The 18,255-nt window shown below is 41.2% G+C and overlaps 1 protein-coding gene across 8 annotated transcripts in view; it reads left to right on the forward strand.

The window, feature by feature from the left end:
* Nucleotides 1-16,273, forward strand: part of TENM3 (teneurin transmembrane protein 3) — a 469,013-nt gene extending 452,740 nt beyond the window's left edge. For all 8 annotated transcript variants that reach the window (XM_056855868.1, XM_056855869.1, XM_056855871.1 and 5 more), the window contains 4 exons: nt 5,998-6,294; nt 8,283-9,894; nt 12,598-12,728; nt 14,866-16,273. In XM_056855868.1, coding sequence (XP_056711846.1) covers nt 5,998-6,294; nt 8,283-9,894; nt 12,598-12,728; nt 14,866-15,621 — 2,796 coding nt within the window. In that variant the 3' untranslated portion in view covers nt 15,622-16,273. The remainder of the gene's footprint in view (nt 1-5,997; nt 6,295-8,282; nt 9,895-12,597; nt 12,729-14,865) is intronic.
* Nucleotides 16,274-18,255: the final 1,982 nt, after the last annotated feature.

Below are 18,255 nucleotides of genomic sequence, written 5' to 3' on the forward strand. Positions count from 1 at the left end.
CCGACAGAATCTTGCCTTGCCTTGAGATGAATTATTCTAGCTATAGGGGATCACCCTGGATGCCGCTTTCTCTAACAAACATTACCTGATCACACTGACCACAGCAGAAAGAGACATAACATTTCTTGCAGTGCAATCCTAACCAGAGTTGCACCCTTCTCAGGCCATTGACTTCAATGGACTTAGAATGGCGTAACTCTCCTTAGGATTGCATTGTTCGTCTCACAGACTTGCGACTTGCAAAGCCATTTCTTAAGGCAGAAAACACAGTGCTTGTTCTAATAATAGCAGAGCTCTGTTTTATTCTTCTCTACTCCTCTGTAAGGCACGATATCCTCAAGCAAGCTGAACAGCGCTTGGACCAAAGGATAATTAAAGGGTAAAGTGAATGGGAGAAAAAGTCAAGTGTGGGAATGAAATTATCTCTTGGCTCTCAAACAACAGGAGGGAGGTCCACCATTCTGCACCTAACCCCCTCTCAAAGAAGATCCATTTGAGCTACACCGTTAAAAGTAGCTTCAGTAGCCAGAGAATGTTGAGCCCTTTGATGATTGCTCAGTTGGACATGATATTTTATTTATGGAATCTTTCTGCCAAGCAGCCTTTGCAAATGCTGCCAGGCACTATCTAACAGTGTAAATCACCTGGCTTAAAGATAGTAATGTCTTCCGATAATTCCAAAATTGACAAAACAGAAACACCCACCAATCCAGTTCTCAAAAGAGGGATGTCTTCTTGTCTTGTGAGTACTCTGTAAGTTGCTTCATCTTTACAGAATTTATGGGGAGGGACAGAGATCAAAGCGGAGAGCTAACAGAGGTAAAATATCTAAGTGAGGAAATGCATAAAGAAAAATTACACCACAGGATAAAAGAAAAATAGCCTTCAAGATCAAACTTCACTCCTTGCAGAAAATAAAATGATACGACTGCCTATTCTCTCTATCATGTACAGTTAGCCTTAGTTAGATCACCTGACACAAATCAACACAGTGGGTTGGATCCATTGCCTTCCTTCAGCTTAAATTAAGCTCAGATGACAGGAGTCTTGGTCTTATCGGGAGGCTTCCTCTAGAGAAAGACTACTCAGTAGAAAGGAGTCATTGGATCCCATCCCATCTGTATAGTTCACACTATCAGAGCAGTTGAAGCATGCAGTACAGTTTCGTGCTGTATCAATTCAGGTTTTAATTGTGTAGTAGTAATTTAATCCATTTTTGTAACACTGGGAACAGACTAATGGTTCTCATACTGAAAATGGTCTTGAAAAAGGATACTATGAACTGTAGATATAAATGAATGGCAGATACTGAAAAGGGGGAGAGAAAGAAACTCTGCTTTACCAAAGCCCCACAGTGTCTGAATAAACATTGCAGGACCATTTGATCTGCTGGTTGGGAAGGGTTCTTTGACCATGGGTCTTTGACCATGGGAGGGTTGGAGTCACTGGGGATGTGGGGGGGAGATAGTTGTTAATTTCCTGCATTGTACAGGGGGTTGGACTAGATGACCTGGTGGTCCCTTCCAACTCTATGATTCTATGATTCTACTCGTGAATATCCTAATGTACTTATTAATAAGTTGGTCCCCAGGCAGGGAGAGTGCCAGGCAGCTGCTTCAGCAACCTTCCCAGCTAATCAGTTTGCTGCAGGTACCACGTAACTGGCTTGGGAAAGGGTCCATCTCAAGTAGCAGGTTGAGAACCCTCTAGGCATAGGTCTACTCATGAGCAAATTTGTAATACAGCAAACCTTTGTTTGGAGGTAGGAAAAGGCTCTATTATGCTGTTTTAATCAGCACATGGGTCTGCTTATGAGTATGTATCCCAGGCAGAAGCTATACTCATAAACGTTCACAGAGTATGTAAACCGGAGCAGAACCAAACCCTTTTTTTGGGGGGGGGGTGAGGAAAGCCAGCTCATCTTCCTTCCTTCCTGTTTAAAGATAATAAATAGAGCACCAAGGAAAGGCTAATTTAAGGTCAAAGTTGTACCAAGAACAAATAAATCAAATTGTGGAAAAAGAGCAAATGGAATTATTCCATCGATATGGTAAAACCGATTTTAAACGTTTCCAGAGCCTACATCTTTTTTTTAATACATTTGTTGGTTCATTAAAGCTGTTAAAGGACAATCCAATAATTACTCAAAAATGGGGAGGAGGGGGTCGCATTCTGGAACCAAAAACAAAGTTCTTGTTTTAAATTTGAGTGATATTTCATGCATAAATGCCCAGTAACAGAACATCATCCCCCCCCCCAAAAAGCATGGATATAAATGTTCCCCATATAAGTATTGGAAGGCCATTTATGCACGGGAGGTTTGGATTTGGATTTGCCGCTCTCTAGATGCCCGTTTTCCCCATCCAAACTCTCAAAACTCTGCATGGGGGCTTATTTTTGAGTTTTGAGAATTCGGATGGGGAAAACAAGCATCTAGAGAGCGGCAAATCCGAGGCAAACCCGTGCATAAATGGCCAAAATATAATAACCTGAAGCTGTACATCCTTACTACCTCTTAGTTGTATGTTTGTTGTGGAAGTGGGTGCCCTTGAGTGAGAGGGATCTGTCACAGAACCCCTTTGCTGGGCTTCAGACTACCCCACCCACCCTTACCCCTTTCTGCTTCCTTTCCACCCACCCTGCTTAACCCCTGGGGGAGTTGGTATACTTCTGCCACAATCCAGGAGTTTGATGGTTTGTCTTTACTTAAGAGGGACCCAGGGGTTCTCCCTTGAATTCCCTTGGTGGAGCCCGTTATTACAACAGGCCTGGATAAGCCACTGAGCCTGAGGCATATAAAGAACCACAACAAAGTTTTTAAAGGTTTATTTAACTAAAGGCTACATTTAACTTAGAAAAGGTCGGGGGGTACTTTTACTGTTTAAAGATTACCAGGCAAAGAAACGCAATCAGAGGTCCCCAGTACCTCTGAATTAAATGTATTCCTTAACTAAACTTACTGCCCCATAGTCCTTCTCAAGGAACAGCCAGCATAGCCCATACTTCCCCACGTAAGGGTACACATCTCAGTGGAAATGCAAACTGAACATTGGAGAGGAAGGGTTTTATAAACTCCTCACAGATCCCTGCTCCCTTACCCAGTATTGGTTACCCTTCCCCCTCCAATACAGGCAAGGACTAATCCTGAGTCCTGAACTTCTCGGGATCTCCCTCCCCCTCACAGGGAAAAAATTAAGCCCAAGCAATTAGGGGTGGAAAGCCCATCTTGAGAGCCTAGTAAGACCCCAGGAGCAGAAAACATAACAAAATGGGGGAAATTATAATGAATATGTGGCCTCCAAGCCTGCAGTTCGTTACATTAGATAGTAGGGGAATCAAACTAGAACCCTGTGATAAGCCCACGACAGATCCACATGAAGAACAAACAAATTGCCTACTGCTACTAGGGTTGCCAACTTCCAGGCAGGACCTGGTAATCTCCTGCAATTACGACTGATCGCCAGCTGACATAAATAAGTTCCCCAGGGGGAAATGGCTGCTTTGGAAGGTGGCCTCTATAGCAGTGTACCCTATAAAGGTACCTCCCAGCTGATCTCCAGCTGACATAAATCAGTTCCTCAGGGGGAAATGGCTGCTTTGGAAGGTGGTCTCTATAGCAGTGTACCCTATAGAGGTACCTCCCTTCCCCAAATCATGCCCTTTCAAGGCTCCTCCCCCAAATCTCCAGGAATTTCCCAACCTGGAGTTGGCAACCCTAACTACTACACAGATTAATTGCTGACTTGATCCAATCTGTGATCATAAGAGGCTGACAGTCTATGTAGCAACCTTGGCAAGGACAGGTCAGGAACAAACAATCATTTGGGGGGCAATCTCCATTTTTTTAAAAGCTTAAAATTAGAACTATTAAAACAATCATCATAAGCAATAAACAGCTATGACCTTTCCAATAATCCCTCTAAAATATCAGCAGTTGAGTGTATCCTATCACGGCCTGGAAGTAACAGGTGAATGATACAGCAGTGAATCTCACAGACAGACCTGGCTTTTTCATTCTGTGTGTGTGTGTGTGTTAAGTGCCGTCAAGTCGCTTCCGACTCTTGGTGACCCTATGAATGAAAGACCCCCAAAATGTCCTATGTATGACAGCCTTGCTCAGATCTTGCAAATTGAAGGCTGTGGCTTCCTTTATTGAGTCAATCCATCTCTCGTTGGGTCTTCCTCTTTTCCTGCTGCCCTCAACTTTTCCTAGCATGACAGTCTTTTTTTTTTCATTCTAAGTATAGTTATTTCAAAGTGAAGACTATTGATTTAATAGAACTTTAAAGTGAGCTTAGAATCAAGCTGTAAGCTTTCTGGTAGAGAGTAGTAATAAAAAGACCCAAATTCTATTGGCCATGTAGAACAGGATCCTGGCTAGGGTTGCCAACCTCCAGGTACTAGCTGGAGATCGCCTGCTATTACAATTGCTCTATAGCCGATAGAGATCAGTTTACCTGGAGAAAATGGCTGCTTTGGCAATTGGGCTCTATGGCATTGAAGTCCCTCCCCAAACCCCACCTTCCTCAGGCATCGTCCCAAAAACCTCTCGCCAGTGGTGAAGAGGGACCTAGCAGTCCTAATCCTGGCTATACATTTTATTATTTATACCCCACCGTTCTGCCCAATTGTTACCCAAAACAGCTTACCTTGTATATTTTAGCTTGGTTTTAATTAAATGGGTGGGTTTTTTTTGTTTTAATAACTTGTAAGATGCATTTTTCTTACGTATATTTTTAACCAGTTGCTTTGGTGGCCCTGATGAGAGCAAAAAGGCAGGGTATAAATAAAGTAATTAAATAAATTATCCTCTCCTCCATTTTACTCTCACCACAACCATGTGAAGTAGGTTAGGCTGAGAATGGATGGATGGCCCAAGGCCCAAGGAAAACGGTGATGGAAAAGTTTGTTTCTAGTAATAAGCAATGTAATCAGATAACTAACAGGAACCAGAGATAATTTCACCAGACCATTCCTCATAAGATAGTAATGAGGTGCTATTCACAATGCTGTAATGTATGAAATGCCTTATAAATCCATCATTTATGTAAATAATCATTTTAACACTGCAAAATGGTTTAATGAAAATAAGCCAAATTTTTTGTGGGAAACAAGGCTGTGTGGTCCTAATGATTAATTTCAAATGTAGTTACTGTATTTTCTGGCGTATAAGACTACTTTTTAACCCAGGAAAATCTTCTCAAAAGTCGGGGGTCGTCTTATACGCCGGGTGTCGTCTTATACGCCGGATGCTGAATTCCGAGCCGGACTGGAGAATCTCCCTGGGGAGCCGCCTCCGCTCTGTCCATGTCCCCGGGGGTTGAGCCGCCCCAGGAGGACCGGTGGTGGCCGCGGGGTTGGGGCGCAGTCCCGAGGGCTGGCCCCAGGCCGCGGACTTGGGTTGGGCCACTCCAGGAGGTCTGGGGGCGGCCGCGGGGTTGGGGCGCAGTCCTGAGGGCCGACCCTAGGCCGCGGACTCGGGACAATCCCAAACTCTAAATTTTAACTGTAAAAATGGGGGGTCGTCTTATACGCCCAGTCGTCTTGTACGCCGGAAAATACGGTAGTTATGTTTCATTGGTGAATTTACCAGCCTTCTATTTTGTTCTATATTTGGCCCTACATGGATTAAAATCCTCTTATCCCTCCATAGTATCTGCTATAAATCTTGCTGGTAATCATTATGAAACTTATCAATGTATATATATATTTTATATTATATTAACATTTAACTAAATTCCTTGGGAATTAATGGAAAGGTTTTGAGTAAATGCCAAGACATCTTTATTTAATGAAACCTTTTAAAACAGCAGTTAATCTAATGTCTCGGACTTGTACCAAGAAGTTGCTAAATTAATTTAGTGACAAAGGAAATCAATCATTTTAAATGGTGTTTAAACAATGATGTTCGAACACTAGCTGGTGCTATATGGAATTAATAGACGCTGGTATTCCAACAACATGATTTATTTTGTTGTCTTGTTTGTTTTGTAAAAGGTTAATGGCAGGAACCTCCTTTCAGTTGACTTTGATCGGATGACAAAGACAGAAAAGATCTACGATGACCATCGTAAATTTCTGTTAAGGATTGCCTATGACACATCGGGACATCCCACTCTCTGGCTGCCGAGCAGCAAGCTGATGGCTGTCAATGTGACCTATTCGTCTACAGGTCAAATTGGCAGTATCCAGCGTGGGACCACAAGTGAGAAAGTGGACTATGATGGCCAGGGTAGGATTGTATCCAGAGTGTTTGCTGATGGCAAAACATGGAGTTACACATATCTTGAAAAGGTAACGTTCTGTTTTGGGAATGCATCCGTCTATATTGCAAGGGTAGGGTTGTATCCAGAGCGTTTGCTGATGGCAAAACGTGGAGTTACACATATCTTGAAAAGGTAATGTTCTGTTTTGGGAATGCATCCGTCTATATTGCAATTAAACAATAAATTAACAATGCACAAAACTGTTGCAGACCCCAGACCATGCTGCATGAGATTGGCACGGTTTGCCAATGAAACAGCAAAGATCAGTACTTACAGAAAATGCATAGATGTTTGCAATTCTGGATCCGGAATGCAAATTCCATTCGCTCGCATTTACTGGTTTGCTACCAGTGACTGTAATGCATAAAAAGTTGAAACGTCATTGAAGTCAAAGGGATATAAAGGCCACTTAAATGCTTATACCTCAGTGACCTCAGAGAGATGTGGACATATTTAGCAAGTCAAGATCACGCCAAATGTCCTCGGCAGTCCAATCCCTATTGCCCCCTATACACTCGGTGCCTGTCTGTGTGCTGCAAGTTGAACACAGGTGTTCTGTACTTGGCGGACAGGAAGAGAACAAAGGTCGTAACACCCACATCTTTTATCTGACCAACTTTCCCATGTTCTGCTCCTTGCAGGAGCAATTTATTTTGTTTTAACACTTACTGTTGCATATTCCAACACAATCCACTGCCCTGCCCATTGGTACAGCAGCACCAGTCGCTTCTGCTGCCTTGACACGTAGTCCAGGTTTCTGTGTCGAAAGGAGAGGAATAGCTCCCTCTTGCCACCATTGGGAAACTCACAATGTTATGTATTGCTGATATACCACATCATAGTAGAGAAAGCGAGAAATATGTTACAGGTTTTTAAATTGAGAAGTTTGTGTGTTCCATATAATAGCATTGGTCATCAAGTTGCTGATTCTAGGATTTTTTCTTTCTTTCAACTGAGTACTATGCCAATAAACGCACCAATCCAGAATTACCCCTAACAATCCCTTTATTGTAAGTATTAAAATCCTTGATTAAGTTCCCAAATTTACTAAAAATTCCCAAATCCTTTATTTCTAGTCAGTGCTGATAAATGGCAACTGATGTAAATGTCTGTGATGTCTAATTGTCCATAGACTGTTCCCTGCAGTTCAGAACACTGCTAGTTCCAGAGATGGAGAATGGATCAGAGCCTACTCTTAATAATGCAACGTTTCCCGTCTCTCTCTTCATTGGGTTTTCCCTAGATTTTGTATCAGAAATTATATGGCTTATGCATCAGTTAAGTATCATGAACAACAATCCACACAATCCCTGATATAAAATCTAGGTGTGTTTATCGCCTCGGTACTCAGTTGGCAGAAAAGATCCCCAAATCAACACAAGTGAAGAAACGTCACTTCTCATTGCTTTTTAACATATTTTAGCTGGGTTTCCTTGGGGGAAAATTTGCCTCCGGTGATAAGAGCCAATGACCTATGATGCCCGATACTGACAGTTTCAAGCATCATCATGTGAATAATGTAACGCAACAAGGCCAGTGATTCACTGTAGTCATTTGGAGACTGATTGTTAAGTGTGATGTAAATAACAAACCAATTTCTTTGCCCATCTGATGAATTGATGTAGAAGTGGAGGTTCAGGGATCTTCAGGCTAGTAAATTATCGCTAATTACAGGAGTGAAATTGTCTTTTCCATATGTTGTTTCCTTCTTGAGTTATTGGCTTTAAGACAGCTTCACTTTTGCCGGTATTAAACATGACTTATCAAAATCCATTGACAATCTGCTGTTTGGCTGAGAGTACTTGATAGAAGAATGACTCAATCACAACTAGTAGCACATTATGAATATGGAGCTGCTAATTACAGAACCTCTCCCCATTAAATATCCAAATGAATTAGGAAGGAGAATAATTAGCAGTATGTAAGGTCAAGGATAATCGAATTTAAAAGCTTACTCGAATAGAATTGTACAGTGTATTTAACACTTCATTAAACAAATTTTTTTCCACTTTTCAGTCTATGGTCCTTTTGCTGCACAGCCAACGTCAATACATCTTTGAATATGACTTACTGGACCGGCTTTCTGCTATAACCATGCCCAGTGTTGCTCGCCATACTATGCAAACTATCCGTTCCATTGGCTATTATCGGAACATCTATAATCCCCCTGAAAGCAATGCCTCAGTCATCATGGACTACAACGAGGAAGGGCAGCTGCTACAAACTGCTTTCTTGGGTACAAGTCGAAGAGTCCTGTTCAAATATCGAAGGCAGACCAGGCTCTCAGAAATTCTGTATGATAGTACAAGAGTCAGTTTTACTTATGATGAGACAGCAGGGGTTCTGAAAACAGTAAACCTCCAGAGCGATGGTTTTATCTGCACTATTAGATACAGACAAATTGGCCCATTGATTGACAGGCAGATTTTCCGCTTTAGTGAAGACGGAATGGTAAACGCCCGATTTGACTACAGCTATGACAATAGTTTCAGAGTGACTAGCATGCAAGGCGTTATCAATGAAACTCCATTGCCTATTGATCTTTACCAGTTTGATGATATTTCCGGAAAAGTTGAGCAGTTTGGAAAATTTGGGGTTATATATTATGATATTAACCAGATAATATCAACAGCTGTTATGACTTACACAAAACACTTTGATGCCCACGGGCGCATAAAGGAAATCCAGTATGAAATATTCAGGTCACTTATGTACTGGATTACGATTCAGTATGATAACATGGGACGGGTAACTAAAAGAGAAATCAAAATAGGGCCATTTGCTAACACAACCAAGTATGCTTATGAATATGACGTCGATGGTCAGCTACAGACAGTTTATCTCAATGAGAAAATAATGTGGCGATATAACTATGATTTGAATGGCAACCTCCACTTGCTCAACCCAAGCAATAGTGCTCGTTTGACACCCCTTCGGTATGATTTGAGAGACAGAATCACTCGACTAGGCGATGTTCAATACCGGTTAGATGAAGATGGATTCCTGCGACAGAGGGGTACTGAAATCTTTGAATACAGCTCAAAGGGCCTCCTTACCAGAGTTTACAGCAAAGGAAGTGGGTGGACAGTGATATATCGTTATGATGGACTTGGGAGACGGGTTTCGAGCAAAACCAGTCTGGGACAACACCTTCAGTTTTTTTATGCAGACCTCACCTATCCAACAAGGATAACTCATGTATACAACCATTCAAGTTCTGAAATCACCTCTCTCTACTATGACTTGCAAGGACACCTTTTTGCCATGGAAATTAGCAGTGGTGATGAGTTCTACATTGCATCAGACAACACTGGCACACCACTGGCCGTTTTTAGTAGCAATGGTCTAATGCTTAAGCAGATCCAGTACACAGCTTATGGTGAGATCTATTTTGACTCCAACCTTGACTTCCAGTTGGTGATAGGATTCCATGGAGGCCTTTATGACCCTCTGACCAAACTAATTCATTTTGGCCAAAGAGATTATGACATACTGGCAGGCCGCTGGACTACACCTGACATTGAACTCTGGAAAAAAATAGGGAAGGATCCAGCTCCTTTTAATCTGTATATGTTTCGAAATAACAATCCAGCCAGCAAAATACATGATGTGAAAGATTATATCACAGGTAAATAACATTGTTGTTTTTTTAACGAGAAGTACACCTAACAGGCATTTCTTCTGCTAATAATAGGTTGGATCTAACTAATTTTTCTGCTGATGTGTAAAGTAGGTGGGCTCCCCTTGGACCACCAAAAAAGACTATGCTGCATGTACAAAAGCAATGTGGAAGAGGGGAAACAGCAAGGGGAGATTGGGCATTGTACCTATTACCTTGGATACACAACATCTGGTTTATATATTGTCTGCTGAATATGGAGGAAAAATATAGAGCAGTAAAACATAGTTCAAAATATTGCTGGGCAAACAATTGGTCATGCATGTTCTAGTACATTCCATTTTATGTGAACAGGGAGAAAAAACAATTGTGCAAAAAGAATGCTTAAAAATATCTATCATGCATTTTAGTGAAGAGTATCAGGGTCATTGTTTTCATAATAATGATGGACCAAGTGAGAAGTTGGCCTCATTTATCAAATAATTAGAGCAAGTATTTTCCCACCAAAGAAATCAGAACAACAAATGGTGTGAATAGGAATTAAACGAAGTATCAGGTCAAAAAACCTCATAAGTGGCAATTGAATCCTTTGTCTCTGAGCAATATCATAACTCTCTAGAGATATTCAGAATAAAGAAATTGCAGAAAAGAAAATGAAATTTTGATGTTTCCCGCTATGTCTTTGACTTGTAGACTGCAACCATGGCAACCATTTATAAATCTGTAAATATATTGAATATTATGGGTGGTGTTATGCCAGATGGCAGCTTTAGCTGTAGAACTTGGTAGAGTTTGTTACTTGCATGGTAACACCTCAGATGATAATCTTTGTAAAGGGAAGGTTTCCAAGCCCATGTCTACCAGTATGAAAAATAATATGCTATCACTCCCACTTGCTGTTTATGGTTGGGTGTTCATTTGTATATTAAATAGAAAATTGTGTTCCTTAACTCCCGCAGCTCTGCCATCTTTTCTGCTTCTTTTCATAGGGAATAATCAGAGCAAAAGGATCAGTGCAGGACATAAATCTACTTGCCTGAAGCTTTTGCTTCAGTATATTTTAATGCCTAACCTGCTTCCAACTTTCTGTTTTCACATGCGGAAATAATTCAGCTTAATTGCTTGGATCCTGTGAACATGCAGCGTTCACAAAATGGATCTTGCTACCTCACCCTTCATTCCCCTTTTACACAAACTGTTGTTGCATTCACCAAAGAGTGTGTGAAATGTGGAGAGAGACTTGTGTTCATTTCACTGTACTGAAGAACTTTCCTTGTTCTTTCCGTTGTTTGGAAAAGGTGCCATGTGTATGGCGATATTATGACGCCAGTTCAGAAGGGGAAGACATGCCTGGAGCCATAAGTTCATTTTAAGGTTGAGGTCCTCTAACAATAACACCTGCAGACGCAGTAAACATTGGTGAAATCTAAAGGCAGCCATTCTGATCCTCAGAAAGTTGAATACATTGCTCAACTAGGTTTGTTTCATGCTTGGCCCCTAAACTGATAATCTGGGTGGTCAGCTTCATTGTGACCATGACCTGTTAGCAGAATAAGTACGGAAAGTGGTCTGGACTCTGTACCACTACAGGTAGAGTATCCCTTATCTGGACATCCCATATCCGGACTGATCCGAAAACCGGACCCTTCGAGCCGGCATTCAGGCAGATCTGTGCTGCCTGCTTTCAATGTTTATTCTCACCTAAAATAAAATAAAAATACCATGTACACTGCATCATAGGTGGAGACCGAAAGCCTGCCGTTGTTTGTTTGTTTGTTTGTTGTTGCTCTTGTTTAACAGCTGGTCAGGTATTCTGGTGAGATAGTTACATCTTTGCTTTCTGATGGTTCAGTGTACACAAAATTACTTAAAATATTGTTTAAAATTACATTCAGGCTATGTGTATAAAGAGTATATAAAACATAAATTATTTTGGGTCCCATCCCCAAGATATCTCATTATGTATATGCAAAAATTCCAATATACTACTGTGCTTGCAGTCCCAATCTAGCAAAACAACCCAGGGATGCAACTCGGATCCAGCAAGATGAGCCACATGTACAGCTTCCATACGAAAAGGGAACATGCAGATGAAATTCACTGGCTCAGGGTAGCAGTGAATTTGTGCATCTTTATTGGTCACTGTAGGAAAGAAGAATGCAGAGTCAGACAAGATACTGCCCTATTATGAGTCTTTTTCAGATGTTACAGTCGTCAGGAGCCTGCCAACAATGCATAATGGGAACGTATACTACCTGTGACACCCCCGATATCTGTGGTTGCTATGTTGTGTACAGAGGGGCAGTTTGTGTATTTACCATGTAGAGACTGTCTTGGTACAAATGAATGTGATTGCTGGAAAATACAGTAGTCAGTTTGTACCTATTCAGGCTGTACATTCACAGTAAATATGCATGTTGCCCCTATTCACACAACACAGCAGCTGCATGTATCGGAAGTAGCACATGCTCCCATTATGTGTGGATTATGAGCTTCCTCTACACATGATTGTTACATCCGAGAAGGACTATGGTTTCTCCCCAAATGATATTGAACTATATCTCAAAATACAGTTTCCACCTCTACTGACATTAATAAAAATTGTACAGCATTAAATTCAATAAATGGAGGAGAAAATTTGATGTCTTTCTTTCTTTCTTTCTTTCTTTCTTTCTTTCTTTCTTTCTTTCTTTCTTTCCAATTGCTTTGTAGATGTTAACAGCTGGCTAGTGACATTTGGATTCCACCTGCACAATGCTATTCCTGGTTTCCCTGTGCCCAAATTTGATTTAACAGAGCCCTCTTATGAACTTGTGAAGAGTCAGCAATGGGATGATGTACCGGTAAGGAAAAAAGAAAATGAAAATGTAGTTGTAACCCAATTGAATAAAGAATGGTATTCTGTTTGAGCACTATAATCACCAGAGGCCTACATGGCATTTAAAAAAAAATAAACGGTATATTGTAAAGATCTGGGTATTTTTCTTCCAAAAGACATCCATTGCCTAGATGCTAATTCTACTCCTTTTGTGCCTTTGCTAAGTATTGGATCTGAATTTCAACCTCATTTCCTTTCTGTAATGTAGACTAAAAGGAGAAGGAGGGAGAATTAATCAATAAATAATAGTACTTTGAAACCTCTTTTAAGAATTGTAACTTTCCCAGTGGAAACTACGGAGATTGCATTTGTACCAGCACCCTGCCTCAAGGCAGAATGTGAACACTGTAATAAAAAATAGACTGTGAAATAAACAGAAGACCAGGTGACATAAATTATGCATACCAAGCACCAGTACAATTTTACTTCTCTTTAATATTAACCATGTTTTATATGTGAAGATAAAATATTGAATGTGAAATTACCTCAGGAAAAACCTATTACATGGAGTCCAAATTCTTGATGCTATGGAATGTCTTGGTTTGTGGGGGGGAATCTTAAGCAGACCGGCAATACGTAGCAGTTTTAAATGATGAAAGAAAAAGTATGGAATGTAAAGTACAAAAGCTATATATGCCATTTAGGAAAATAGCTATCATAAATCTTAACTGTTCGGAGAGCATACGGCCATGCGCCATCAAATTTTTAGTTACCGTGTGAAACTTTTAAGAAGTGGTAAACCCAAAACAATTGTTCTAAAGCATCTCTGGAACATAGCCAGTTGTCCACATAAAGAGTCAAAACAACTACATATCTGACACATGATGGCTTCCTGAGCTACGTATCAGTTTCCTAAACTGTTTTGCCTCTACAAGAAATCATATTCACACCACTGTTACGAAAGACATCAGCACAAGTTTACTGTCCTGGACACACATACAGGGACTGTGTTTTTTTTGGGGGGGTGTTCTCTTCCACCCTTCTTTTTCTAGTTCAGTCAACATCCATCTGTCCCTCCATGTTAGCAACACTTTGAGCAAGGAATGGGAACTTAGGATCCAACCTAATGTTTTTATTGATAATTTCTATAATATAAATAATTTAGGATGCAAATAATTTGTACTCCTTAACACATTGCTTATCTCAACAATTGTATGTCAAAGGTTAGGGTGAGCGATAGGTACTTTTCCAAAGCCGTCAGTAAGCTTTATTAATTGCAAAAGGATTTGAACCTTGATTTCCTACAACGCAATTTGTCAGTATTTCCTTTACTACCATGAAACTGTGACCCAAATAGTGCTGATAGTAGATAGGAACAAGAGGGAACATGCTCAGTATGAGAGACAGTTATGCAAATGCAAGCAGTAGAAGGCAGCATGCTAGGTTACAGCAAAATATATACTTGTGCATGGTGATGTGCATGAATATGGGAATTTTGTTCCTTTGCACAAAATTTCTTTCCTCCATGTAGGAAAAACGTATGGTAGTGTACCTGAACACAGGCTCTTGTCTTAAGTCTACTTATTTCAGAATTAGACATGAAGTGAGGGAAATCTTCAATTTGGGAACAGGGGTAGTAATCCTCTTCAAGGCCATTCCCCAAAAGATTTGTTAGTCTCTATGGAAGAATTTATACTGTGAGAATAGGGCTAGTAAAAAATCTCAGCTGAGCCCCTGATTTGACATTCATTCACACTTGCAACCTTGAGCAAGCTAATTTGCCTTACTGTCTCCATTTCCTCATCTGGAAAATGTTCATGTTACTGCTTTCCACAACTGTTTTCAATATGAGTTAATTAACATATGAAAGGCCTATGTAAATGCTAAGTATTAAACATAATAGTGTTCTATATGCAACCTTTCCCATTTCCTTTGGAGAGATCCAGTGCAAGGAATTTCTCAAGGAGACAAAAACGAGGAAATTGAGCATTATCAATTACCGTGCCATTTGTAATAATATAATGCAGTGTGTGGATTCAGTTAGCTCTTCAGTTATGGCATGTCCTATTGTCAGGTCTAGGAACTGCGCCAAAAATACAGGATGGTCGGAATCAAGGGGGCTACATGTGGTTTGTAAAACTTCTGCCTGTTCTTATTTTCAGCCAATTTCTGGAGTCCAACAACAAGTGGCCCGGCAAGCGAAGGCATTCTTGTCCCTGGGGAAGATGGCAGAAGTCCAGATTAGCAAGCGTAGGCCTGGCAGTGAGAAGTCGTGGCTGTGGTTCGCAACCGTAAAGTCTCTGATCGGGAAAGGGGTGATGCTTGCTGTCAATCAAGGCAAAGTACAGACCAATGTGCTCAACATTGCTAACGAGGATTGTATCAAAGTGGCAGCGGTTCTGAACAATGCGTACTACCTGGAGAACTTACATTTCACCATTGAAGGAAAGGACACGCACTACTTCATAAAGACCACTTCGCCGGAGAGCGACCTAGGCACGCTGAGATTGACGAGCGGCCGGAAAGCCTTGGAAAATGGCATCAACGTCACTGTTTCACAGTCTACCACTGTAGTAAATGGCAGGACTCGTAGGTTTGCCGATGTTGAGATGCAGTACGGTGCGCTGGCTCTTCACGTCCGCTATGGCATGACTCTTGACGAGGAAAAGGCGCGGATATTGGAGCAGGCTAGGCAAAGGGCTTTATCCAATGCCTGGGCCAGAGAACAGCAAAGAGTGAGAGATGGAGAGGAAGGTGCCAGATTATGGACCGAAGGGGAAAAGAGGCAGCTGCTGAGTGCTGGAAAAGTCCAAGGATATGATGGGTACTATGTACTCTCCGTGGAGCAATACCCTGAATTAGCAGACAGTGCTAACAATATACAGTTCCTTAGGCAGAGTGAGATTGGAAAGAGGTAACACACTGGTTGAGCTGGGCTGCCAAAGAGACTGACTCTGTACCAGTGTCTTCTTAGAGGGAGACCAAATGGTTTTGCTGCATTACTACTTGAGCCTAAATATACACCTTTGCTCAGATTTTTTTCTGTAGCACAATCTGAATAGACTCTACAAAGAAGAGAGAGCCTTCTGGAAGAATTATACTGCTAAAAAAAAAGACTGGGTTTTTTTTTTCTGAATGACCTTAAAGGTGATCTGCTTTAAAGAATATGTTTACATATGCATATCGCTGCACTCTAGTTGGACTGAAAGTATTAAAAAGAAAGGCCTAAAGGGTTCGGAACAGGCTGCCTATTCCTTTGAGGCAGTGTCTTTCACTAAGATACCCATACGGTGTTTCCAAATATTACTAAATTGTTGACCTTTGCCTACAAGAAATCGTCTTATCTTCTCCTCTCTCTCGATCTCTTCCTCTCTCTGCATAGGATGTGGTATATATCTCTGTTCATTTTAATATGTGGGGGGGCAAAAAAAAACCTCTTGTTTATGGACACCCTGAAGGCTTTAAACTGTGCTGCTTTCTAAAAGGACATTGGCACAAGCAATTTATGCTACAATGGGAATTTAATAATGGATTTTACAATGATCATGTGGTTTGCCTTGGGGTGGGGTGGGGTGGGGTGGGGTGGGGGCAGGAATGGCAAGTGGACTCCTTGTCATAGAGCAGCAAAGGAAAAATCTTGATTTTTTTTGTAAATTATGTGAGACAAGTTGTTTATGGATTTTTTATATGAATTACAATTTACTGTACATCAAATATTAGTCTCAGAGGAGTTAATTTATGTAAAGTGTTTAAAAAAGGTTTATACTTAAAATAAAATGATAAAAATGTGCAGTGTGTGAATTTTTTTAAAGGAATTGCACCTTTTGTTATGTTATAGCTGTACAGTATAAAGAGTTATATTGTAGAGATATAACAGTGTATAACTAATTGACAGAAGTGTTGATATTTTTGTATTAGGTTTCAAAAATGGTGCATTTCACGGCTGCGAAAGGACAGAGCGTTCTCCAACTGCTAGGCCTGCAGCTCCTTTCCCTTCTTCTGCCTCTGCAGCATCTTTTCCTGACTCATTGCTAGGAGGGAGAGCAGCTAAGTAGGAGTCACTTACGATAACGGGTGACATTTTCATAGGCTGAGCTTGCCTTGAACACTCCAAGCCCTAAACGTGTATTTATTCATTTTGCAGCTCGGTTAGGTTTTTTTTTTTTAAATGTGGAGTGTGAAGTGGCATTATGTGATGAAAAGAACTAGGTCTTGGGTACTTAGTGAAGTATATGTGAATAGCTGTTTGGTGTACACCCACGACGACATGAAAAAGAGGGACAAGGCTTTTTTCTCCTTTGTTAACGGAGACAGTTCCAGCATTTCATGGGAAGAAAGAGAAAAGCTAGCAGCGCTAGTAACATGGGTAGCTGAAACACCAAACAAATAATTGACCTTTAAGCCTCTCCTCCACCAAAGAGAGTATTCAAAAGTTCAAAGAGAAATTTTAAAAAAGGTTTCGCTTCAGTGCCAAATCTACATCAGAAGGCTACCATAGTTTGGTACAGCTTGCTGATCAATAAAGTCCAGTATAGTAAGTCAGCTGGGGGACAATACCAAACCACAGTTTGGCATTATCCGAATGAGCCTTGGACTTACGTGCTCCCTCCTTCCCTCACAAGGTGCTGTACCCTCTCTTCCTCCCTGTTTTGCAGCAAACCATGGTCCCCTGTTACCTCAGTTTGATCATAATCTTCAGTGTCCGTTTGGAAGGTAAATGGAAACCATAATTTGATCATTATGGCTTGCCATGAATGGGAGGGAACTGAGCGTGAGAGGGAAGGAGAGAGGGCAGCAGGAAGTACATGGGCCCAAGGCTCACTCACATGAAGGCAAACTAAGGCTTAATGTTACGTGTCAACTGAGCCACAGCGTTAGGTCTGAGGTATGCAGACAGCAGAACTTAGTATGAACCAAAGCTCAACCATTCCACTGCCAGGTCTCAGGATTAAACTGGACATGATGTGAATATAAGAATCTATTGTATTTCTATGAAGCTAGTTAATAACCAACCCCCACATGGCTGAGTCTTAAGTCCAGGGAAAGGTCACTGGGACTATTTAATTCTGTTCTCCCATGCCTCCTCAATGCTTCGATAGCCCCTCTGAAGCTGCAATTACATCCTTGGGGGCCGGGAGTACTTATCACCACTTCAGAAGGTGGCAAATTAAATAGAAGCCATGGAGGAAAGTATTATAACCTTGCCCCCTTAATGGCCTTTCCAGCTCTTAAAAGGGAAGGATGGGGCTGTTAGTTAGCTTTAAAGTATGTTTGCTTTGACCCTCAGTAGTGAAACATCTGAAACAACAATAGAAGGGAATGCTTTCGAGCATGTTCTGAATGGATCTCTCACTACTGACTAACCACAGCCTGCTACCCCACATCTAAGTTTAGAGGGTAGAGTTTCCATGGTAAATGGAAGGGCTCTCAGCCAGGCTTGCGCCTGACACACCTCTCTCTCTCTCTCTCTCTCTCTCTCTCTCTCTCTCTCTCTCTCTCTCTCTCTCTCTCCCCCCCCCCCCTCTCTCTTACAATGAATCACCAACAGACTG

This window comes from Euleptes europaea, chromosome 9 (assembly GCF_029931775.1).
Source record: "Euleptes europaea isolate rEulEur1 chromosome 9, rEulEur1.hap1, whole genome shotgun sequence".
Taxonomy (NCBI): Eukaryota; Metazoa; Chordata; class Lepidosauria; order Squamata; family Sphaerodactylidae; genus Euleptes; species Euleptes europaea.